At 32.2% G+C, this 24,535-nt stretch overlaps 1 protein-coding gene across 1 annotated transcript in view; it reads right to left on the bottom strand.

Moving 5' to 3' along the window:
* LOC124353745 overlaps positions 1–24,105 on the bottom strand; it is a 28,506-nt gene extending 4,401 nt beyond the window's left edge. Inside the window, exons 1-12 of the mRNA XM_046803732.1 lie at positions 23,770–24,105; positions 21,733–21,941; positions 20,747–20,854; positions 19,195–19,492; positions 13,512–13,734; positions 11,728–11,970; positions 10,747–10,978; positions 9,265–9,374; positions 6,498–6,596; positions 4,143–4,290; positions 2,085–2,289; positions 469–659 (exon numbers count right to left, since the gene is read on the bottom strand). Coding sequence (XP_046659688.1) covers positions 469–659; positions 2,085–2,289; positions 4,143–4,290; positions 6,498–6,596; positions 9,265–9,374; positions 10,747–10,978; positions 11,728–11,970; positions 13,512–13,734; positions 19,195–19,492; positions 20,747–20,854; positions 21,733–21,941; positions 23,770–23,963 — 2,260 coding nt within the window. The 5' untranslated portion in view covers positions 23,964–24,105. The remainder of the gene's footprint in view (positions 1–468; positions 660–2,084; positions 2,290–4,142; positions 4,291–6,497; positions 6,597–9,264; positions 9,375–10,746; positions 10,979–11,727; positions 11,971–13,511; positions 13,735–19,194; positions 19,493–20,746; positions 20,855–21,732; positions 21,942–23,769) is intronic.
* Between the last annotated feature and the right edge of the window lie 430 nt (positions 24,106–24,535).

Raw genomic sequence — 24,535 nt, 5'->3', positions numbered from 1 at the left:
CCATCACTAGTTCTTCCGCTACAGCTGGCAACATCATGCCACAACCCAGACTTGCAATTTTATGTCTCATACTATAGTAGAGATGTCCAAATATTCAAATTTTAGAGTTAAGTGAGTCTATTAATATATACTTAGTATAAAATTAACACCCCAGAGCTGAATACAGTCTGGTCATGGCACAAGGTAACAAAGGATGTGCTTAGTATGGCAAAAAAAACATGGCAACAAATGAATGTTTGATGTGAAAGAAATTATCACTGCACATAAAAACGAAGCTTTCATTGACACAGTTACATGCTGGCATAATGTTAATAATTAAGTCCCAAACAATAATAGAACTCTATGTGGATGTTTGTTGACTGAAACAAAGGAACCAATATTTTACTGTAAGTTCTAACTATTTTTCTTAAGAACCAAGAACGGATCTCACGAACTGACACATTATTACAAAGATGGGATGATACAAACCATCAGTGCTGCACTGGGAGTCGCTGTTGACACTGCTTGGACGACGACTTCCTGCGTATGCATCGAAAGTGTACTCGACTGAGCGTTCTATACGTGGCATACAACCCTCCTCCAGCCTGTGGATCTTGCGGTAGTGGAACTGTAAACACTGCTTTGTTGTGAACGCAGCTGGACAGTCTGCTTCCTTACACCTGTCAACAGAAAATATTTTGTTAAACTTAATGCATGAAGATTAAATTTGCTCAAGTTTTATTACATCAAGTGCTTTAGTTGGATGTCAATACTCAAAAGATTTTTTTATTTTCCAAAAAAAACAGTATTTAGAAGAATAAGTAACAAGAGTGGTAATTTTCATCATTATGGATCATAAAAAAAAACTCTGAAAACTATAAAAGCATAACTGCCTCCATCTAATTGAATTTCGAATTCAATCTTCTCCATCAACTTAAATTGAAATCGTACCATCTTTAAATAACCATCCAAATAAAGCTACAAAATTCAAAGAAACCTCATTCCATAACATCCTGTGACACACAATATGACCTTGATATCAACTAGTAAGAGATAGTAGGGAAACATAAGTTCAAAAACTGATTTTCCACTACTCTATGTGACCTGTTCATACATTTTAATTATAGAGTTCACCATGACATCACGTGTAATGAAATTCTGTTCAACCTCTCCTGTTATGCTTGTGTGGAGTGATGGCTTTGTAGTGTTTCATATTTTCTTGCAGGTGGGATTTATGTGAACATTTTGACACACTTATGTTGCTACCCTTGCCTTCAGAGCCATGTTTCTAGATTTGCTAGTGTTCATGCATGTTTAACCATATATATATATATATTAAGGTTTTGGATGGATCAGTTGGCCTTCCATGAGTTGAGATTCAAGAGGTCAAGTATCATTTACGCAGTTGGTTCTGTAACTGACAGTACTGTTGGTGAAGGCTCTGAGTATCTGGCGTGCACTTGAGAAATCATCACCTGAGACCCTTGAGGTGTTGAAGAAAGCACACAGACAAGCTTTGATGAAACAACATCTATTTGTAAGTGAAGAGCTTCGTGGATGGCACTACATTATCATAATGATCTCAATTGAGTAAATTGTGCACTCAGAATGATAACAATTATATTGATATTTCATCACGGTATTCATTTATTCTTTGAACATGTGGCATGAAGAGATAAAAATAAATTGTGTTTCTTTGCACATTGGTTCAGAAATAATATCCCTTGAACAAAATGAAGAAGGACAAACATGTCAGACATGACTGATGGAAGTGGCAGCATCTTGAAGAAACCTGTCATAGGTCATAGTGCTTACTTTTCACGTCTTTGATAAAAAATATATCATCTTTATAAACACAAAAAAACCATAATTCTGATGAAAAATACAGATTTATGTTTGAAATTACCTGCACTTTTTCATGGAAGTAGTGGAAACAATAAATAACAAATAGCTTATTGTTTTCACCAGTAATACTGTCAACTATAGTGATAATATTTCAACCTCAAGTACAACATGTTTTGAACGATTTAACTTTTCATCAAATAATCCAAAGGCACACCGTTTATCATAGCAATGTATATGAAAGTTTGAAAAACCCAACTAACTTGAAAGGTTTGACGCCTGAATGTGTGAGCATGTGAATCTTGAGGTTGGACTTGTTCTGGAACATCTTCCCGCAGCGATCACAGGTGAAAGCTCCTACCACATCCTTCTGATGTACCTCCTTGAAGTGTCGTTGTAATGCTGCCCTGGAACCCAGGATCTTGAGGCAGTGTTTGCACTGGAAGTCCCTCAACACCTCCAGCATCTCTGTAGACCATCCAAACAAGTTTACATCTTGTAGAGTAAAATCTCTTTGAGCCTTACAAGTAATTAACTTCTCAATGAGACGTAGGATTTTACTTAAATTGTTGGCATAGGCTACAATCACTAACTACAGTAACTACTAGCTAATGTCACTGTTAAAATAAATTTTAAAATTAAATGCCAATTTTAACATTTCTAATATCTGACTGGTTCTAGATGCACGAGAAATATGTCTGAAAATATCAAATGTTCAAACATGGAAACAAAATATAATAAGAGAAAAAGAATTGTTACGAGGAGTCTGATGATCTTATCTTGCCTATGCTAAATTTTCCCACTTTAATGGCATTTTTCTCAGGAATTATATAAAATATAACTTCTTTTCTATATTTTTGTTTCTTCTTTAAATGGCATCAAAACTAACTGAAAATTTACCAAAATACCTCAAAAAAATGTTTTTTACTACCCAAAGCAAAATTAGGCTCAAAGGAAACCTTCTCATTAAAAAAATTGGTTTAAATAAATAAAAAGAAAGTAAAAACTCTAATTAAAGCACAAGCACAAAACATCCCACCCTCATAGGTCAACTTCCCTGCCATCCTTAGATGCAACATCCCCTCCCCACCACCTATGATAATACAATATGCTTCTGTTAAAGTAGGAATGGATTGATTCCAATACTCGTTACCTGAATACCTTGATATTGAGTGGTACCCAGGTATCAACGGCTATCAGGTATCAATACAGCAGTTCTTTTCTTGGTTCCGATACCAATATTTTCAAAATATTTTATTACAGAATAATGAATAAAATCAATAAAAGTGCTTAAAGTACCAATGGAAAGTTACAATGTTTATTTATATGTCTTCATTCTGTAATAAATAAAGTACGTAAAACCCTATAGAAAGAAGAACAATGAATCATATTTTTCAGTCGAGTAATATATGACAGTCACTCTCTGTCCTATTCATATAACCAATACTTGTTCTTATTACAAGGGAAAAGCAAAAAAAATACTCCATCACTCATATTTTATAACATAACCTTTAAAAGGAAACTGTGTACTGTTAACATTCTAATAGTTATTGAGTTATTATCAGTTTAAATCAGACAATTAGATCATGAGTTATAATAAGTAGTATAAGTACAATTTTGAAAGTTAGAAAATATTGTCATAAATAATTATTTTCTTGAAATGGTAATTATGTAGTGTTTCATTTTACAAAATCACGACCAATAATTGCACTTGCAATACTCGTAATTAGTTATAATATTATATTTCCTCCATTAACAAAATATTACTGAAAAACATTTTTTATTGTGATAACGTCTGTTTAACTTGTCAAAGATGGCAGATCTTACCACTGTAGTTAAATTTAAGCAAGCATTCTAATTATTAGTTCTACGGTCCAACTATAATTCTAATACACTTAAAAAAAAAAAAAAACGCTACTTTTTGACGAAAGCGAGACTGTTGGCTAGATAATCTCATTAAGGTTTTGCCTTCGTTTCTGTAGACCTATTCTGTTGTATAAATACGAATTGAAATGAAATAAGTAAAAATTAAACGAGTTGAACTTATTGAAAATACATTTTTTTTATCGATGTGATTGTTTTTTATTTTTAAATGCGTTTATTACTTTGAATAATCTAGCTTTGGAATCAGTATCGAATTCAGAATTAAGAACACAATTTTGGTATCAATATCTGATCTAAATATAATTTTTTTGTATTTGCCCACTCCTAGTTAAAAGTAGACTAAAAGCAATACTTTTTATATTCTGAATTATTACAGTTAATATTGTAAGTTGCTGTTATTTTATTACAGGAAAAGTTAAATAAAATGTTTTAATTACCACTGTGCATCCGTTTGATGTGAACTTTCAATTTCTGAGGTTGGCAGAATTTGCGACCACAATAGTCGCAGAGTGGACGGGCTCGATTGGGGTTGGCAGAGCAGCCGTACGTTCGGTGAACTTCTAGATAGTTCAGCCGGAGGAAAAACTGTCAAACAATGTAAAACACAAGTTTTCAACTTGAATAAAATGTACCTAAAGCACTTAAAACTATAAAATCTTAATGTCTTCAATTGTGACAGAATATTCAGAATGAGTAAGGGTGGGGGAATGGATCAGCCTTCTGTTGAGATCCTATGGAAGAGCCACCATGAGAAGAGATAGGGGACACAATCTTAGTCTTGCCACCTTCCAGGGAAGCTAGTTCCAGTCTCTATAAGTAAAAGTTGGGCAGGGGTTCTCTCTCTCACTTTTAGACTAGAAGAAATCTTCCAATCGTTCTTTGGAATAAACTATGTCTGTTAATCATATTTTCTCTTTACCCCAACATCTCAACGTTAACGGGTAATGATGTGCCACACCTGGACATCCACTAGCATTCCGAATGTACATCACAACATCGATTCATGCTGTACCCAGTGTGTAGTTAACTGGCAGTTGTAAACCAACCAGCAGTAAATTCTTCTGGGAGAACTGTATTCATTCACAAGATAAATATATTTATTCTATACTTGATAAAACACATATTTTATCATACGTAGAATGTTTAGAAACTGACAAGTTGGTTTGGTGAGGCAGCACATGAACCTAGAGCAGCCATTTTGATATAAGAACAAATTGATTAGTCTACAGCTATGGTAACATGCTGACCTTGCTGATTCTAATTTGTCCCAGGTGAGTTTTTAGAATCTGTAGAACAATATACATTTTAGTCAGTTTTGAGGTTTGTTTAATTATAGAGATTTTAAACTTAAAAACAATAAATACCTCAGACTACCGTGTACCCCATCAGGCGCATGATTGCGTAATTTTTAAAGTAAATTAATTTTTTAAGTATCCCTTGGGGTACACAGAGAAAGATTGAAAACACATATTGAAATCATTTTGTGAGCAAAATTGTGAAGCCTACATACTTTTCTCGTTATACTTAGACCTTTAACGTAAAAAAAGATTACGGTTTTTTCCATTATTATTGAAAAATTTAACGGCAAAGAAAAAAGTCTGGAAATCATCATGAACATATTAAAATTCATTGGTATATACCACTTTCAGATTAAAATAGCAATCAAATAAGTTTCCTTATATTTGTAAAATTGAAAAACTAATTAGATGTTACAACATACAAGATTAAAAGCACACCAGACTTTAGGTCAGTGTGGGAGACTTCAGTGGACAACATCCTGATGTGAAGAGCAACTCCCAATGGACTGATGTTTAATATTTTTAACTTTGATACAGAGTTAGTATAAAGGTGGGGTTTGACACCAAATGTTAACTATCTAAGTTAACTATAAAAAAGCCTGTAACTATTTATATTTAGCTTGCTATGAGGACGACATTGCAGGTTAAACTGAATTGCTAAAGGTTGTATGATACCTGCCAATTTGACAAACTTCATCACACTTAATTATAAGTTACTCGAAAATGACATTCATTTCATTCATATAAATATGATTTACCAATAAGACCAAAGTATACTCAATTTTTGACAGACAGAAATTGAGACTCCCAATTTACCATGGTTTTAATACCAACATAGAAGTAGTAAAGATGAAGTTTCACACCTTCTAGGTCACCTCGTTCAACAGTTTTGACTTTGACTTTGAGTTATTATGTATACATATAAAAAAATCATATTTCGTTCATCATGGTGGAAGAGACTTTGCTTAACACTCAACCAATAACACAAATTAGTTTTTAAATTGGGTAGATTTCCTTTTAAACTGTATTTTGATAATAGAGTATACTGTACAAAACATGCAACTGGAAAAAACCTGTTAGGTTTGTTTTTATTTGGAAAGCAAATCATTATTTTAATTAATATTAAATTCTAAACTAAACTGTTCATTTTTATCACATTATAATAATGTTTGATGGACAGTCATTTTTTTTTTAATAAAACTCAAAAAGTGTTAAATCAAAATTATTTCAGCACCAGTTTCTAACTGATAGTGATGTTTAAAAGCAAACGATTTTCATCCATTACCATTTTAATTATTTATAAATATATTTTTAGTATTAAATTCATATGCTCATAACACAATGACAGTAAAGTGTTTTTAATGTGCTTTTTTAGTTTGTGGAATAAAATAAAGTTTCAAAGATTAAAACAAGAGTTCCACGCAAGTCAAGAAGATGACAGGAGTAAACTATTGTTATGCCATAGCCAAGCAGTTTTTGGTTTTGTATTCTCACCTTATGGCAAAACTGGCACTGATATGCCCCCTTGCCATTGTGTTTATCGGCTGCGTGTTTCACTATATTCTCCTTTCCTAGCACTGACAAACCACACACCTGCAATCAAACATAAAAATTGCAAATGTAGTAACTTTAATGGTAATGAATAATTTAATATGTAAATAGATCTTAACAATGTGTTATGAAAGTAACATTTTTATTTGGAAATTGGTACTTAGTAACCCTACAGAACCCCTTAGCTGACATTTTCTTTTTGTTCTCCAGTTCACCTTCAAATATTAAAAAAAAACTAAATTTGGCATTAGAAATTTGAGGTTTCAACAAACTATTAACCCTTTTTGTACTATGCCATTTTATAATTTTCTGTGAAAAGTGCAATGCCATTCTATTGCAAAATGTAGTTGTAGGTATAATTTCACAAAATATTTTTTTTTTCAACACTTTTTCTAATTTTTACAATGTTTTAAAGAATAAATTGGGTTTTAAGAAGAATATAAAAATGTAGGTTAAATATACATTGAATTTTTAAAATTAAATAATCTAATTAAAATCTCAAAAGCTAAAGTATAAATGCTACAAGCTGATCATTTTAGTTCCCATAATAAATCATCATAGAGTTCTATCATATTAGATTATAAGCGCTTTCACTATAATGGCTACGTACTTTGACTTTTATTCCTCCACACTGGACATAAATATATTAAGTGTTACTGAAATCATTGAATGTATTCTATCAATTATCATATAATTCTGCATAGTAATTTGATTTATTTCATTAGTATTTCTAAAAACTGTTTCATTCTCCGTCTTCAGGGCCTCAAAAATATAGCTCTTTAAAGTTAAATTATTCGAAAATGGATCAGGAGTTTGGAACAACTTTGACCATCCACAGGAGTGTTTAGATTTCATTTGAAAAAGATATGCCTGAGATGTCCCAGTTGTTCATCTGGAAATTATATGCAAAGCTGTGGATAACTGCTAGTATTATTTATAAATAGTAAACAATAAAAATAAAGTTGAGAAATATGTGATAAATAATTAGGAGAGGTATCGGCAAAAACATATCAATTAAGCTTACTAATTACTTGAAAACTGGAAAGTAACCAACCTAATTGGAGCAGTATGAGTAGTAACCTTTAATACCTTACTTAACCCTTTAAGGAGTATAGGTGTTTGTTATAAAATAGTATTGACGTTCCAGAACGTCATATTAAAAATCATGTAAAAATAGTAAGGACGTTCTAGAACGTCAATGAATTATGACTTATATTACAAGTACTATCTCTTATGTTTTTCCTCCATGGAAGAAATCCGCCTAATGTTCCTTAAATGTATGTAACCTTAAATAACTGAGCGCAGTTTCCCGTGTAAATACTGTCAGCTGCTTTCAACTATAGAGCGGCTGTAAAGGTTTTTTTCCGCACACGGATTCCCGCGATTTCTACTGTCAACAGCAAGTGGCGCTAACAACTTCTACAGTCGCATTCTGTTGCTACGCTGTAAACATTCACTTTGTGCAGTTTCTTCTACAATGATGAAATAGTGTAGTTTATTGTTTTCAAGTCAGTTTCAAGGATATGGGAGCAGTCGACCGCTCTGACATGATGATATCTTTCAATGACAGTGCAAGGAAATCAAAGAAGTGGTACCGGTACCGTAAATTATTTTTCCACTTGATTGATATTGTTGTTTTGAATACATACAACATGTTTGTAATCAAACAAAACAATAAAAGTGGGTTTTGTGACTTTATACTAAACCTCATCCGACAAATATTGGAAAACACATCACACTCCAAGAGAAGGAAGGCTGGTCGTGCCGCCGCCAGCCGCTACCAGAGACCAACATCCGCTCCGCCTGACCGGCAGACACTTCCCCCGCCCACTGCCGACGCCAGGTCAGACACGGAAGACACAAAAGAGATGCTACGTCTGTTCTCATTCCTCAAGCAGAGAAAAGAAGAGGAATGATACAACGTTTGAATGTAAAGAGTGTGGTGTGCCACTGTGTATACATCCATGTTTCGAGCACTTTCACACAAAAAAACTAATTTTAGCCTTTGTGTTTTCTCAACAAAAGCAAATGTTAGCTTTTTATAGTAATAATATCTAAATTTCATTAAAAAATAAAACAAAATTTTTCTTACTATTTTCGGAGTGTATTATGTTTCACATCCTTACTCCTATAAAAAAAATGATGTAGTGACGTTCCAGAACGTCATTACTCCTTAAAGGGTTAAATAACATGTATCATAAATTTAAGTAAAAATGAAACACAACCACAATAATAAATTAATAGTAACAGTTAATAATCAATTTCGACTCTTGGTGGTTTTACTTTAACTTGAGGAAAATTATTTCTTTATATAGATCAAAACACAACATAGAGCTAGATGAAGACCGGGGCTCAACTGCCTCAACTGCACGTCTTTTAAGATGCCTACTTTATTCATATTTAGTGCACGGTGAACACAATCCAACTATATCATATATAATATGGATTGACAGGTAGTTGATGTCATTGCTGTTTTATTGTTAAAGTTTAATACATTAGAACACTTTAGTACAAAGAGACCATGGTGACAACTGACTACCACCATAGCATTTTTTCTAGAGTAAACTAATGATTTTCTAGAGGAAACCACAACAAATAAAAATTAATTTTAAGTATATAACAGACTGAATAGGTTAATAAAACCTATGTGTTGAATGTCCTATAGTACAATCACTCGACAACGCTATGATTTAGTAGTCTACAGTGTTACCTTGCAGTGATACTTGCGTACGGTGAGACTGTAGGCAGGATCATGGAACACAGAACAGTGGAGGCGGTAGTAAAGGGTGTGTGAGAAACTAAGGTTGCATCCTCCACACTCTGTAACAATCCAAACATGTCTGAAACTGGGACAGTCTTGCTTGATGTGGCAATAGTGACCACACATAACATAGCTCTGGTGAGACTGTAGGCAGGATCATGGAACACAGAACAGTGGAGGCGGTAGTAAAGGGTGTGTGAGAAACTAAGGTTGCATCCTCCACACTCTGTAACAATCCAGACATGTCTGAAACTGGGACAGTCTTGCTTGATGTGGCAATAGTGACCACACATAACATAGCTACGGTGAGACTGTAGGCAGGATCATGGAACACAGAACAGTGGAGGCGGTAGTACAGGGTGTGTGAGAAACTAAGGTTGCATCCTCCACACTCTGTAACAATCCAGACATGTCTGAAACTGGGACAGTCTTGCTTTATGTGGCAATAGTGACCACACATAACATAGCTCTGGTGAGACTGTAGGCAGGATCATGGAACACAGAACAGTGGAGGCGGTAGTACAGGGTGTGTGAGAAACTAAGGTTGCATCCTCCACACTCTGTAACAATCCAGACATGTCTGAAACTGGGACAGTCTTGCTTGTAGTGGCAATAGTGACCACACATAACGCAGTTATGGTGAGATGGATTGATTTAATGCGAATTTTTAGGAAAGGTGGGAGTTTAGGAAGGTGAACTAAAGTTAAACTCAACACTCACATTGAATCAACTCCTCCCACCACAGCTCCATTATGTGTAGGAAATTCGTTTGCTCCACTGTGAATAGAGATTGTGTCTAAAACATTGAAGTGCACTAAGTTATGCACCCTATGAGACAATGAGCATAGCTATTCATCTAGATTACACTATATTTTGAAGTCTAGGTGTCTCAGATGTCAAAATTATGTAAAGAGTTAATGTTTTGAAGCTTCTTCGTTGCTGACTTTTAATTGCATCTCTTCAAACGAACATGACTCCAGATTCCAGGAGTCAAGTTTGTGACAGAGTCAGATTCCAGACACTGCACTAAGAGGAAGGTAAACTGTAGCTTAACTCAATATTCACAATAGTGAGCAAGTGAATTTTGATTTACAGCTACAATAAAAGTCAAATAATTTATTGACGAAGATAAAAACTATCTACAATGAAACTATGCAGTACACAATAAAAGGGGACATTTGTACAAGAGGAAATAAACTAAGGTAACAGTAAACAGAGTAGTAAAAGAATAGTCTCAACATATTATTTAGAAAATAAAGTTACATAAAAACTAAACACCTTTCCCGATGATATATCCACAGCTACAAAGAGATACATGATGACACATGAATAGGCCCAATGCAATCGCTATACCTTTAAAATATTAATAAATAAAACGTATGGAAAATGTTTAAGGTCATATAAAGAATGTAGATTGTATAAAATACTCACTTGTTTTACATAACTTCTTATGAGACCAAGCCGTGTTGAAGTTTTCCATCCAGAAGAGCAGCTCGTAGCCCGCACTGATAGCCGTGGTCGTTATGAACAGCAGCTGGTCGTCACGCAGTATCACCTCTAGATTACGCGAAGACCGGACAGGTGCGGGGCGGACGTAACGCAGCCAGTTAGACTGGTTGGCATCACTGGTCGTCATGTAGCGACAACTCGCACTGTCTGAAAGCTGTTAACACAGAGAGATCCTTTACATGGAATGAAATAGATCAAAATTCACAAAACCACTATCACTGCTGATGGTATGAATATAATTAAGTTATATAATAAAGTTTAACATTTTGACTACGGCAGAACCCTTAGAGCGTTCTAACTGGTGGCATAACCTCAAGATCGCTCAATACAGAACCGCAGTGAATGTGTTAAACATGTATCTCATAAAATTTGAAGAATTCATTTAATTACACTGAAAACGAAAACAAATTAAATGGCAAGTTTATATAACACTTAGTTTTATTAAAACATATTTTAATACATGTAATTAAGGATTATTTTACACTTTCCATCAGAGTTTAAAGTTTAGGTGATTGTTTAAAATAAACCATTCATGAGACCATTTACATTTTTTTTTTTTTTTTTTTTTTTTTTTTTTTTATTTTTTTATTTTTTAATATTCTACGACAATATCCTCAACAAAATTTTATTCCTGGAAAATAATGTTAACAGTGAATCTCTTACAGCCAATCACAGAGAAGATGAAAATTCTGCTTTGCCAGTTGATATACATTAATAACATTATTTTGCCGTAATAAACATTCATCTTTTCATAAACTAAAATAAACAATTCATTCTGATTCTTTTGAAAAAAATAATTTCTTCTGCATACTCTAAGCTTAACTTAGCTTATTCTGTCTTTATTAAAATCTTATAATAACTTGTAAAATCTACAACAAAATCATAACATCTTGCAGAACTAACCTCCCAGATGTGTTCCATGGTTGAATCATCTGGAATCTCACGCTCAGCAATGGGCTGCCCCACCAGAGGTCCAAACTGTAGGAACGCTCGGAGGTTCTGCCCAGCAACAACACTTGGACCATGTTGACTGTCTATCACCTTCAGCTCAAGGCATGGTGGCAGTGATGCCTCTGCGAAACTCTTCACTAGGTCGTTTCCCACCCGACCTGCAACCCATTCGTCCATCGAGACAGAGTCAGCAACCTGCAACAGATATGATTTTGGTATATTACCCGCAACATTTTATATATAAACAAACAGAAACAAAGGATGGGTTTGTCATACTTTGTGTAAAAGAACCTGTAGATCGATAACAAAAGATGAGGGCAATTCAGGAAGTACAGACATTTTGAAATCAAATATTAACAAAGTAATAGAGAGAAATTTTGTATATACATTTAAAAGACATATTTTTAGTATATTTTTCAACTTAATCTGCATTCAAATTGAGACGCTGACTTTCTTTGGATCTCTTCTGACGAACATGAAACCTATCCAAAGATTTTATTTATAAGCCCAAGCAATGGCTTATGAATCTCAATTGTTTAGAATGCCTTTTATAACAATGTAGGCAATAATCTTACTAGTATCATGTTACCTAAATTTTGAACAATATTATAAGAATAGTAACTGGTATCAATGTTTATCTATGTAATTAAATAATATATATTTTTAATACACTTAAAAAAAATAAATACAAAGAGCCATTAACTAGATTATGATTATAACAGTTAATTTTAATTTATTTTTAAAACTACGATTAGGCTTAATAGTATTAAATAATACAATTACACCAATATCTAAACAAAATAATTTTGAAATCACGGATTTGTTTTACTAAACTATTGAAGTAAACCTTGGTCTAACTGATGCAGAAAGAACTGCTCGTTGAAGCAATCATGTGCTTACTATCAACCTACTGTGTTAACAAATTAGGTACACTATTGCCCGCACTCTGCCTATCTCCACTTATTGTTCATGGGCCACAGGATATAAAATGCAATAAACGGGACTGAACTCCCAATTTACAAAACAGTTTGTTAATTTTTCACTGATGAATTCTTAGAATATATTTCTGAGATTTTTCTAGTTATATGCAATGGGATTCATGGCTTATTCGCGGTTAATTTCCGATTTGTTAAAACTCAGACTTACTTCACTTAGACTTAGACTTAGTTTAGAGGCCATCCTGTCTCTATAGACATAATAAATAAACACAGAACAAGAATTGCTATCAGCTTAGTTTGAATTACACAGAGTTTCCAAAAAAATTTTTAGTATGTGAATATACTTATTTTTCTGTCACAAAAATTCTTGACTTAAAAACCACTACATCTAATTACGTGTTTGTTTTCGCTGAATATGAAATAAAAATAAAAATACTGGTTGTAAAATATGCATAATTTGTACAACTGAAAGCTGTTTTCTACATCAGAATTTAAATCATACACACAAGATTAGTAAGTAACACATTTCAACAATACAAATATGAGTATAAAGGACAAGTAATACATCGAATTTTTTAAAATTTCCTACTATAAACAAAACCCAATTAATGTCAAAATTTGTCATGTTTTTCGTCAACCCATATCAAACTTCAATAATTATTAAGGCATTCAAAATAAAAAGGGATTTCTCTAATTTTTCTTGGAAATACTTGTGGAAGGATGAAAGCCCTATATTTGACACTATTATAAAATACAAATAAAAATAGCAAAGCTTCCAATTTCTTAAGCAAAACAGACCAGAGCGATGGGTTGTCGGAGGGGACAAGCGTCCTGGACGTGATGTAGCTCGCAGTCACCGCACAGCTTGATAGTGATGGCTACCCGTTCGCACGGTGGCTCTGGCAGTTTCAACCTCGCTTCCACCATCTCCGCCGAAACTTCCGAATCTGTGGTTTCTGATTTCATACCCAGAACTGGCGTAGGTACCTTATCTACAGCTCCTGTGCTGTCACCATACTGCCTGTAAATAATTTCAAATACATTTAAATGTTGGCCAACCGTTGTTTATAATAATGATTGTTATTAAACATTTTAATAATTTACTGTTATACAAAAATACCAGATGATTTTTACATTTTTTAATGCTGGAAAAAATATAGGGAGATAAATATATCTCCAATTAATTTAATATAAATATGTAGATGTCACCATTAAAATTCACACTTAAATTTTCAGATTCAGATTCAGAGCTTTATTGTCATTAGGCAACAATGGTGCAATATACATGGTCAAATTTGTACAGTCATGGTCAATTATTACATCTTAAAAACAATTCGTACTCACACATCTAACAATGGATTGAACAAAAACAGTCAACAAGCAGGTACAGTACATCATAAAACGATTAAAACCAAAAAATAATAAATACACACAAATAACAAACAATAAATAGAACAAAAAATACTTAATACTAATTAAAATCTTGTCACTAATATGACAGACCAGATACTCATCAATGTTGTAAAAACACTGTTCTCTTAAACATGTTTTTAGAATAATTTTAAAACTACTAATAGTAAATTCCCATGCACCTTCAGCCAACTTATTAAGTACTTTCATTGTCATGTATATATGGTTCATTTTTATTTTCTGTAATCTTATATAAAATTGGTCAAGCATATGTCTCTGCTTTGTATTATATCTATGTATACCTTGAGGGTTTTGATAATTACTTAAATTTTCAATAACATTCAGTATAGAGTTATAATTTTTAATTTGCTCTGGTAGTCAAGTGGTTATAGTTTCAGCTTATCACTCCAGGTTCCAGTCCTGGTTTTACACGCTAACAAAGAATCCTCTGAGTTTAGCCCGAAGTACAACACAATCTCATTTATCTGGATATCCAGGTTATCTGAATCGGTATTACAAAGTGATGGGAGTCCAATTTGTTGACAAATAAACAATTTTTGAATTTCCAGTGTAACTATTTTTTCGTTAACACAAGCATGTATACAGGGTGATTCAAAACTAAACGGCAATCTCTCGAGAGCTTATTCTATAGCTAAAAAGCAAGTTAAAAAGTTCATATAACCATATGCCCGGAAACGCTTCGTTAGCGAGTTACGCCTAGCGAAAGATTTCGCCCGGATTTCAGAACCCTTGGTGAAGTCAGGCCGTATAAAATGGTAAAGGTAGTTACAAAGATACAAATACGATTGTTTTTTATGTTTTTTTTTTATATCTGACAAATTTATTAAAATTCGTCCCAGAGCTGTAAATGCAATACTTTCAGAGATATCTTACGTAAAACACAAGAATTGGTGCAAAGAAATAACACATTTTTGTGTTTAACGTAAGATTACTTCCATAAATGTTAAATTAAAGGTCATTTTTTTCTTAAACAGATTTGTAGAACATTTAATTCTGAAAAGATTCATGTGAATTACTTAGGAAAAAAAATTAATAATAGGTATTGAAATTTTAGCTTTATTTAAAAATAAAAACAGACGCACAAAAAATGCATATTCTTATCTGCATAAAATATTAACTAATGTTTAGGTTGTGAGTAACAGCTGATCATTTATTCAAACTTTTTATCGTCATATTTTCTTTGCAAAGGTTGGCAATATCAGCTGATCAACAATTAAGTTCATGAAGTAATATTTGAATAACCTTTATGGAGGTTTTTGTATTGTGGCGTGTGAGGATTGTATTTTGGTGAGATCCTGTGATTATTTGGAAATATTTTATACAAGTGTATTAAAATATTTTATTACATATTTATTTTTAAAATATTTTATTAAATATTTTTATAAAAGTGTATGTAATTATCTTAGTAAATAAATGGCAGATAATGTAAATGGTATGTATTCGTGTGAAGAGTATACGGACATGATACTGATTTACGGCAAAAGTTAACAAGAATGGTTTAGCTGCAGTTCAGGAATATCGTGATACTTTTCCACATCGAAGAACACCTGATCGCAAAACATTTGAAGCTGTGAGAGACGACTTAGAGAAAAACTGGTAGCTTTAAACCGAAGCGAATAGATACTGGTCGTCAACGTAGCGCAAGGGAACTATAATAATGAACAAGCAATAATAAATGCTGTAGAATTATCACCAACCACAAGCACCAGACGATTATCACGTCAGTTAAATATTTGCCAGTCAAGCGTTATGGCGGATCACTTCATTGAAGCACAGTTGTACCCATTCCATATAACACGTGTTCAAGACTTATTTACCGCAAGATCTTAATAAACGGAAGATGTTTCTGCCGCTGGTTAAGAAGAGATTGTTTACGACATCAGTATTTTCTTCGGCGTATTCTCGTTACTGATGAATCCTGTTTTACTAGAAATGGAATTGTAAATTTTCGTAATACCCATACTTGGCGTACGACAACCCACATGAAACTGGCGACGAGGCATTTTCAACATACATTTTCAGGTCAATGTATGGCATTTGGTGTTCTGGGTGATAATTTGATTGGTCCCATTTTTCCTCCCTAATCGACTTAATGGGAGTAGCGTACTTAAATTTTTTAAGAACAAACCTGCCTACCCTCTTGGAAGATATTCCTATTCAAAACAGAATAAATGCATGGTTTATGCACGACGGAGCACCTCCACACTTTTCTAATGATGTGAAAAACTATTTAAATGATACATACGGTAGACAATGGTGGTCGAAATGGACCAGTAAAATGGCCACCACGTTCTCCTGACCTCACGCCAGCAGACTTTTTTCTTATGGGGTTGGAATGAAGTCAATTGTTTATTCAAAACGGATTAACACCATAGAGGAGTTACGTAAATCGCATTACAGAGGCGGCAGACAGACCCAGAAACTATCAAGAATGCTCCAAACGTTATGAAACGCGCTAGAAAAGAGTGGATTCGTCGTGCGAAAACGTGCATTGCTAACAACGGAGGACACTTTGAGGTGATTATTACAGTTTTATAAAGGTTAAATACATTTTATGTTAATGTTCAGTCTAGAATAAATGATCAGCTGTTAACTCACAACCTAAACATTAGTTAATATTTTATGCAGATAAGAATATGCATTTTTGTTGCGTCTGTTTTATGTTTAAATAAAGCTAAATTTCAATAACCTATTATTAATTTTTTTCCTAAGTAATTCACATGAATCTTTTCAGAATTAAATGTTCTACAAATCTGTTTAAGAAAAAAAAATGACCTTTATTTAACATTTATGGAAGTAATCTTACGTTTTAAACACAAAAATGTGTTATTTCTTTGCACCACAATTCTTGTGTTTTACGTAAGATATCTCTGAAAGTATTGCATTTACAGCTCTGGGGACGAATTTTAATAAATTTGTCAGATATAAAAACATAAAAAAACAATCGTATTTGTATCTTTGTAACTACCTTTACCATTTTTATACGGCCTGACTTCACCAAGGGTTCTGAAATCCGGACGAAATCTTTCGCTAGGCGTAACTCGCTAACGAAGCGTTTCCGGGCATATGGTTATATGAAACTTTTTTTACTTGTTTTTTTTAGCTATAGAATAAGCTCCCGAGAGATTGCCGTTTAGTTTTGAATCACCCTGTATATAATGACAAATTACTAATGTTTTAGTAGGCCTACAAGAGGTTTATGACTGTAAATTTGGAATATGTAAATGACTAGCCTCAGACTGGCAACAGTACAGATGCAATAACTGATGTATAAACTGTATCAGTAGCTTATCTATATCTTACTTCCCAGAAGTAGTGTACCAATGATAGATAAAAGAAAAGAAACTACCTTGAGTCTTAGCAAGAAACGTAAACAAAATTACTTTTAATTGTTTTTTCAAATATTTATAAATAGCCAATGTTTTACTGTTATATTTGAAACAATCAAATTCCTTATTAATTGTAATCTATCATGTTTTACTAGTCCCGTTCATCTGGATTTTTGTTTATCCACACCACTTCTGGTCCCAATTAATACAGATAAACGAGATGGTCTGCAATGTGATTAAATCTTAACCAAGCTAAAACTTCAGATCATTCACAAAACATATATATTTTGTTTGAAATACATTAAAAATTAAAATAACTATTCTCGTAATAAAAAGAAATGGAGTAAAAAATTTATATTATATTCTCTGATTAATAACTGATAAAAATATATGAATCAAAGACCATAATTTAAAAAGTTGTCATTAAAATGTAAGTGAACGTCACACCTCTGATCAAAGACGACCATGTAGAGCTGGTGACTGATCAATGAGGTGATTTAAATATCAGTACATTTCTGAATGTAAAAAACTCTCAACACTCTTAATGTTTATAGTTTTAACCCCTGGCATACTGGGTACCTGGCAGGGATTGTATGTACCTGGCATAAGCATACTGTACATAAATACTTTGGTTTAGCAGACCTATCCAGCCAGCTAATCCTCTCCAAGATCCATGTCTCCTTCACTGTCATGTACTACATGCCGTTTACTGGATATTATAACCCAGTTGTCATGTTAACAAGTGTTTATCAATAGTTTTTTATTACCTGTACCATAAAGCATTTTCTACAAGTTTTATCCAACTTTGCAAATACTTTGAAAATGGACTGTTGAAGTATTTTCAGAAAATTTGTGTAGTTTTAAGTTTGAGTTTTTTAAGACTTTTCAGTTATACAAAAGTTAGGCTTTGTGGCTCAGTTTGTTAAAATATTTTTAATATCATACATTTAAAACCTCTTAAAAGTTCTGTCAATTTAATATTTTTTCCCCCCCCAAAAAAACTAATTCTATATAAGTGTGTTAAGTGTTCTATATATATATATATATATATATATATATATATATATATATATATATATATTACACACCACAACATAATTTAATACTTTTTATTTTGTAAACATACATCTACTAAAAAAAAACTAAAATGAAATAAAATCTGCTGTAAAACTATGGATCCTTAATAATAATGTTATTTTTATAAAGCTTGCTATTTAAAGGTAAAACTCTAAAATAATTTAAACAAGACATAAATAGTTATACTTGGATTGTTCTTCGTTTTTTAATTAATAATGATACCAGAGTATAAATAATTACACAATTTATTACTATTTTGAAAATAAATTTTTACTGTTGAAATAACATAAATTCTACAAAATATTCCACATTACATAAAATGTACATGTTTATTTAACCCTTTACATATCACATATCCATTTAGATACTTAGTCCTGACTGTTTCTATTCTCATTAGTGTGAATTGCTTCATACTGCCAAGTTAAGAGTAAGTGTAAGACACTAAATAAACTATTTATTGCCATAATGAAAGTAAAAGTGCATTTTTCAGTTACTTATCTTCTTACATATGTTTTTGTGAAATTCAATATTCCAGCTTAAAAGTTTTGAAAACTAGTATAAGGATTTATTCATTTTTAGCAGCTAATAAATTACGTACAATAAGCAATTGTGCCAATATATTATTATTGAAATGAGTTACTAACTTGTTTTCAAGACATTTCCACTTCTTCTTTTTTTGTTTCAATGTTCCTTCTTCATCAAGTGAAATGGTTTCTTTGGCATTGTTGGCTTTGGTCTTCCTGTTTTTCTTCTGTTTAAAATCAGCACCGCAGCTGGTCGCTTCAGGCCCAAGCTGAACTTGGGGTTCATTACTTTTCTCTCCACTAACACTTTCAACAAATGTATCTGCGTTTGTGAACTTGTCGGTTGATTCTAAATTTGTTTGAGCTGAATGATTCTCAGAAGTACTGCAAGGCGAAGAATCAACATTTTCTGCTGCATCTGAAAATATCAATAATTCGTGTTTAAATAAGAAAGAGAGCATTAATGACAATGTTTTACTTTCAATGACATATTGTGTCAACTGTTACTCTACAGAATGTTGATACACATAACAGACTACCATAAAGCAGGTATGTTCATTTGGTAATATATTAATATCTCTGGAACATGAGGGAGAGAGGGAGGATGTTGGTTAGATGGTTTGGTATTATATTTTAGCTGATGTTTGGAGTAGTGTGGCCCCTCACAGGCCAGTTCCAATCTTCTTAAATGGGTTTTGTTGCAGTCAAATGGTCTTTCCATTCCTGCTAGAAATAGGTCATATAATATTAAAGGGGGTTCCTAGAGTTTTGCTCACATAAATCCTTCCTCTGAATCTTCAAGCCATTGTTTTCTTCTGACCCACATAAAATTCTGTGGTAGTGAACAGCACATTAGTTTTTAAACAAATGTAAAGCAAATAATCTAGTTAATTCATTAACACATTTTTTTAGATATACAATGTCTGATATCTTATCAACTTTGATTGACACTTTATTTAACAGCATCATTTAAGTCCAAGCCATGAAACAGGAAAGATTTTTGTGCAATGATTTTAAAAGTGGTTTGAGTGAGATACAATCTCTTGATCATGGTTCTCAAGGAGGTTTTCAACAATGATATAACGACGTTAATACATGATGTTGGTATGACATCACTAATAACAGATCTAAAGCATAGTCTAACAACAGCATGAGCTCTTTTTTCTATGATCATGTATGCCTTTTTTAAATGTTATCAAAGACGCAAATTCTAAATTTGACATTCTTGAAACAAAGCACTCTAGACTCAAGTTGATATTTTTGCACACTTGTATAATGTTTTAGTTCATAGAAAAATGCAAATTATCAATTCTACTTTACATACATTGATTTTAGAAATTTTAAGCATATTTATTTTGTTTTTCCAACACTTTTTCAGAATGGAACAGTTGTAACACTGAAGAAAACTTATACTGGTGTTCGTTTCAACCAAACGTTTGTAACTTCTCGGTTAGAAAGCTGCAGATTTATCCTAGGAGGTAGAGGTAACTGTTATGAAGAATTATTTTAAATGTTCCAATATTTAAAAAATAATTATTTTAAGCTAAAGCATAGTTCAGACAACAGATTTAAATTACGACTAACAGAAAAAAGTCCTAACCGCAAAAACATTATCATTGCTAAATCCTCTCGATTTTCATTCTCATACTTGCATTTTTATAATTATACTAACCTGAGACATTTTGACTTTCATGAGACGTGTTGGTCAAACAAGGATCATTAGTATGAGAAATCTGGGAGGTCTCCACTATGAGAGGGTGACAGGCTTGTGTTTCTCTATCTATAATCATTTACAACCATTTATTTAATACAGTGGTTCATTTACGATTTATAAACTTACATTTTAATTATGTGCATTTGTTTGTTCGTTCTTTCAGCATATGCAAATTATAATTCTAATCCTAATTCTTTATTGCCAGAACATCTTTACAATGTATAGCAGTGTCAGCAACAAATTCAGCATGAACTATCTATCATCCATGATATACATTGCCTAGGCCTAGTAACAAGTGTCTATCCAATTAAAGCATAATAATCACTGATGTCATATGTGCTGATATTAATAAATAGCTTTTTTACACTTTTCTTGAAACAATTAATTTCAAGAGATTTGAGATGAGAAAGAAGAGAGTTGTAGAGTTTAATGCCTGTTTCAGCAAAACAATTTAAAGTGGTTTTAAGACTACATTGAGATATTCTGAGAGAATTTGAGTTTCTAGTCATATGGTTATGCACAGATCTATTTGTAGGTATGGCATGTAAATTTCTTTTTTTATACAATAGGCAATCTAAAATATAAAGTGCAGGTACTGTAAGAATACCATACTTTTTAAATAAAGGTGAGTCCTTAGGGTTTATATTAGCTATAATCTTAATAGCATGTTTTTGTAAAATTAATAATTTTTTTGTGTTACAATCATTGCCCCATACAAAACAAGATAATAAAAACTATCCGTAAACCACACGTCTTGAATATCTTGTCTGGTTCGCAAACTAGATTGATTCAACTCGTTCACCACCACATTCAGTGAGACGTCAAAATATCAATGTTTGACCCCGAAACCCACCAGTCTCAAAAATTTATTCTGAATCTTCTGGACGATAAAAATGTTGATTCTATACCTCCACAAGAATTGACATCAAACATAATCCACTCACCTTCATAATTTTTTTCGTTGTCACTTCGAAGTGTGCTGTTCACTACAATCACTGATGAGCTGGTTTCCACTTTGTTGGTGTTATTCTGCAACAGCAGCACTTTGGGGCTAGAAGATTCGAGTTGATCAACATCTGACGCCAACCCTTCTGGTCCTATGATGGATTGTTTATATGTGTTGTCCTTTTGAAATGGTTTGTTTTGAAGGCAACTGAAAACAGACATATGTACACATTAATTAATTTGTTTTGACTGTTTTGTTTGGTCTAACTCTCAATAAACAGAACGATCATAATGTTCAACCACCCACTACTAGCTAGTTTTTGTACATTGAAAATAGTAAAACAGAACTTGAGAAAAACTTCAAGATTAATTGGACATTACCATATACGCTCACTTTACTTCCATCCTGTGGAAATACTCAGCTAGATGGTCTGCAAACTTAGATTGTATCCCTATTTTAGTGTTTGTTGTGGTTTCCTTAATTTTAAATAGCACCTCATTTTCATTTTTACTATCACCTTCATATGAGTTCCAGACTTATATACCAGCCATTCTTTTCAAACATAAACTTTACTATACAAAAATCCGTTTTTTTATTTTTTAATGAAAACTACGTAATACATTACAAAAACACCCATACTTTCAAAATAAACAAATTAAGACTCTATTTTTAGGTTAACAGTAAAGTTAATACCTATTATTACTTGCGGCTAAGCAAGCATTTATGTTTTTTTTATAGATGATTTTGATAACTTTTGGTTTTCCCTCAAGTAAATTGAGTTCATGTTCAATATGTTTAAAGATTTCTGCATCAGCATATAAAGTTGTCAACTCAAATATATAAGACCGAACAAGTTTTTTAAGTGTCTTAAGAGAATAAATTTCAATGGCATGTCCATAACAACTCACAAAGGTTTAATGACAATTATATCAATTATTTTTAAAAGTTAAAACTTTACAAAAGAAAGTACATAATCTAATTTAAACTAAAATGTGATTTAACTGAAACAAAAAAAAGTATATTTTACTTAGATATTTGTGTTACATGAAGTAACTTACTAATTAGGATGTATACTTGACATTATTTACTGTTTTAACCATATTAATGACATACTATCATATGAAAATACTTTTATTAGACTTCTAAGCTATAAATAACTAGATTATGTTAAAAACTAAACTAAAACCGCATACAATTCATTACTTTTGTCACATGTGCTAAGTAAAGTTCAAGTTGCTAAATGCAGAGATAAAAGAACAATGCAGATAAGTTGGACTGAATATTTTGGAAGGACTGATAAGCCTATGCAGGAGGGCCAGCATATATAATAAATACAACCTCTTCTACGTAAATATAGAAGGAAAGACAAAGGCTTCATACACTACAAAAGAAAACTAGTAACACTCCATACATTTTCTATCTGATTTGGTCGTAACAGTGCACAATATATTGCCCAAGAGACCATCAAAGAATCAAGCTTCTAAACTTTGGAAGTTAATAGAAATATTTTTAAGGAATCTAGACAAATTGTTTCATTACTATGCCTAACTAAATGGCCACTGTATAGTAGCCAAATTATTTTTGTTAATTATGTACAAATCGTGCATTGCTATGTATAAATAAACAAATACATTAAGATACATATCTGCTTGGGTACAGTTAGAGCAGTGATTCATACGTTGATTATTTGAAGGATAGAATTTTACTTAAATTTAACCATAACATAAATTAGCTTAAAATCATGTAAAACATCACTATTATATATTTTCTATTAATATTTTATAACCTATTTCATTTACAACAAATGTACACAATGGGGTCAGACCTATATCTTACACTGTTTAACTAATTGTGTTTGGCTACAAAAATATTTTTAATTAATGAATAATCTGAAAATTGTATAAACTTGTGGCACATGATATCAAGAGGGTAGGCCCTAGTATATTTTTGTTTCTTCTAAAATAATGATGCTGCTAGGTTATATTATATCCTTAAGTTGATATTATAAACGCCCTCAAGTCTTGATGCATTTTACCTCTTCTCGTTTGTAAACAAGTCCAATAAATACGAAGCAAATTCGTTGTCAGACAGGAAATTAAATTTATTTTTTAAGTTAGTCCATCTTTCTATGTTTTCTTTCCCAATAAAAACACTATCTTCATTCTTGACAACCCTTTGACGGTATTTTTTATTATATTCACATTTCACAGTTTTACTCTTTCTTGGCATGATTGCAGTTGAAATATGTTATCAACAAATTATATTCACTATTAAGAACAATAATGCATGAACATTTAATTATTTCGTAAAATTAATAATTCAACAGCAATCAAGTATACAATATTGATTAACATTAGCAACATGGCGTTAGTGCCGGACACTTCAATGTTATTATTAGGTGTTCTAGCAGAAGACGAGAAAACAGCTGTAATTCCACTAGTCAGAGAGAAATTGTATAACCAAATATACACATGTATATAATTATAAAAAGACTTTTTGACTTCATAAAATAAGATTAATTTATAAAGAAATAAAAACTTATACAGCATGAACGGTTAGTATTAGATACTGTTGTGGTAAAACTATCAGGTATTAGTGACAAAAATTTTAAATTTCATTTTCCACACCTCAACCGTTTTTGTTAGATATTTTTATTGTTTAAAAATCGTATTTTATTTTAGTAAACCTTAGTTTCTATCGTTGGTTATAATCATTTTTCATTTGAAACAAGGATTAAAGTTTACATTTTTTACCAAGGAATACAGAAGAGCCAATTGTTTATAAATAAGTTTGATACAAAA

The sequence above is a fragment of the Homalodisca vitripennis genome, chromosome 2, assembly GCF_021130785.1.
Source record: "Homalodisca vitripennis isolate AUS2020 chromosome 2, UT_GWSS_2.1, whole genome shotgun sequence".
Lineage (NCBI taxonomy): Eukaryota > Metazoa > Arthropoda > Insecta > Hemiptera > Cicadellidae > Homalodisca > Homalodisca vitripennis.
This window is presented reverse-complemented; position numbering and strand designations above follow the sequence as displayed.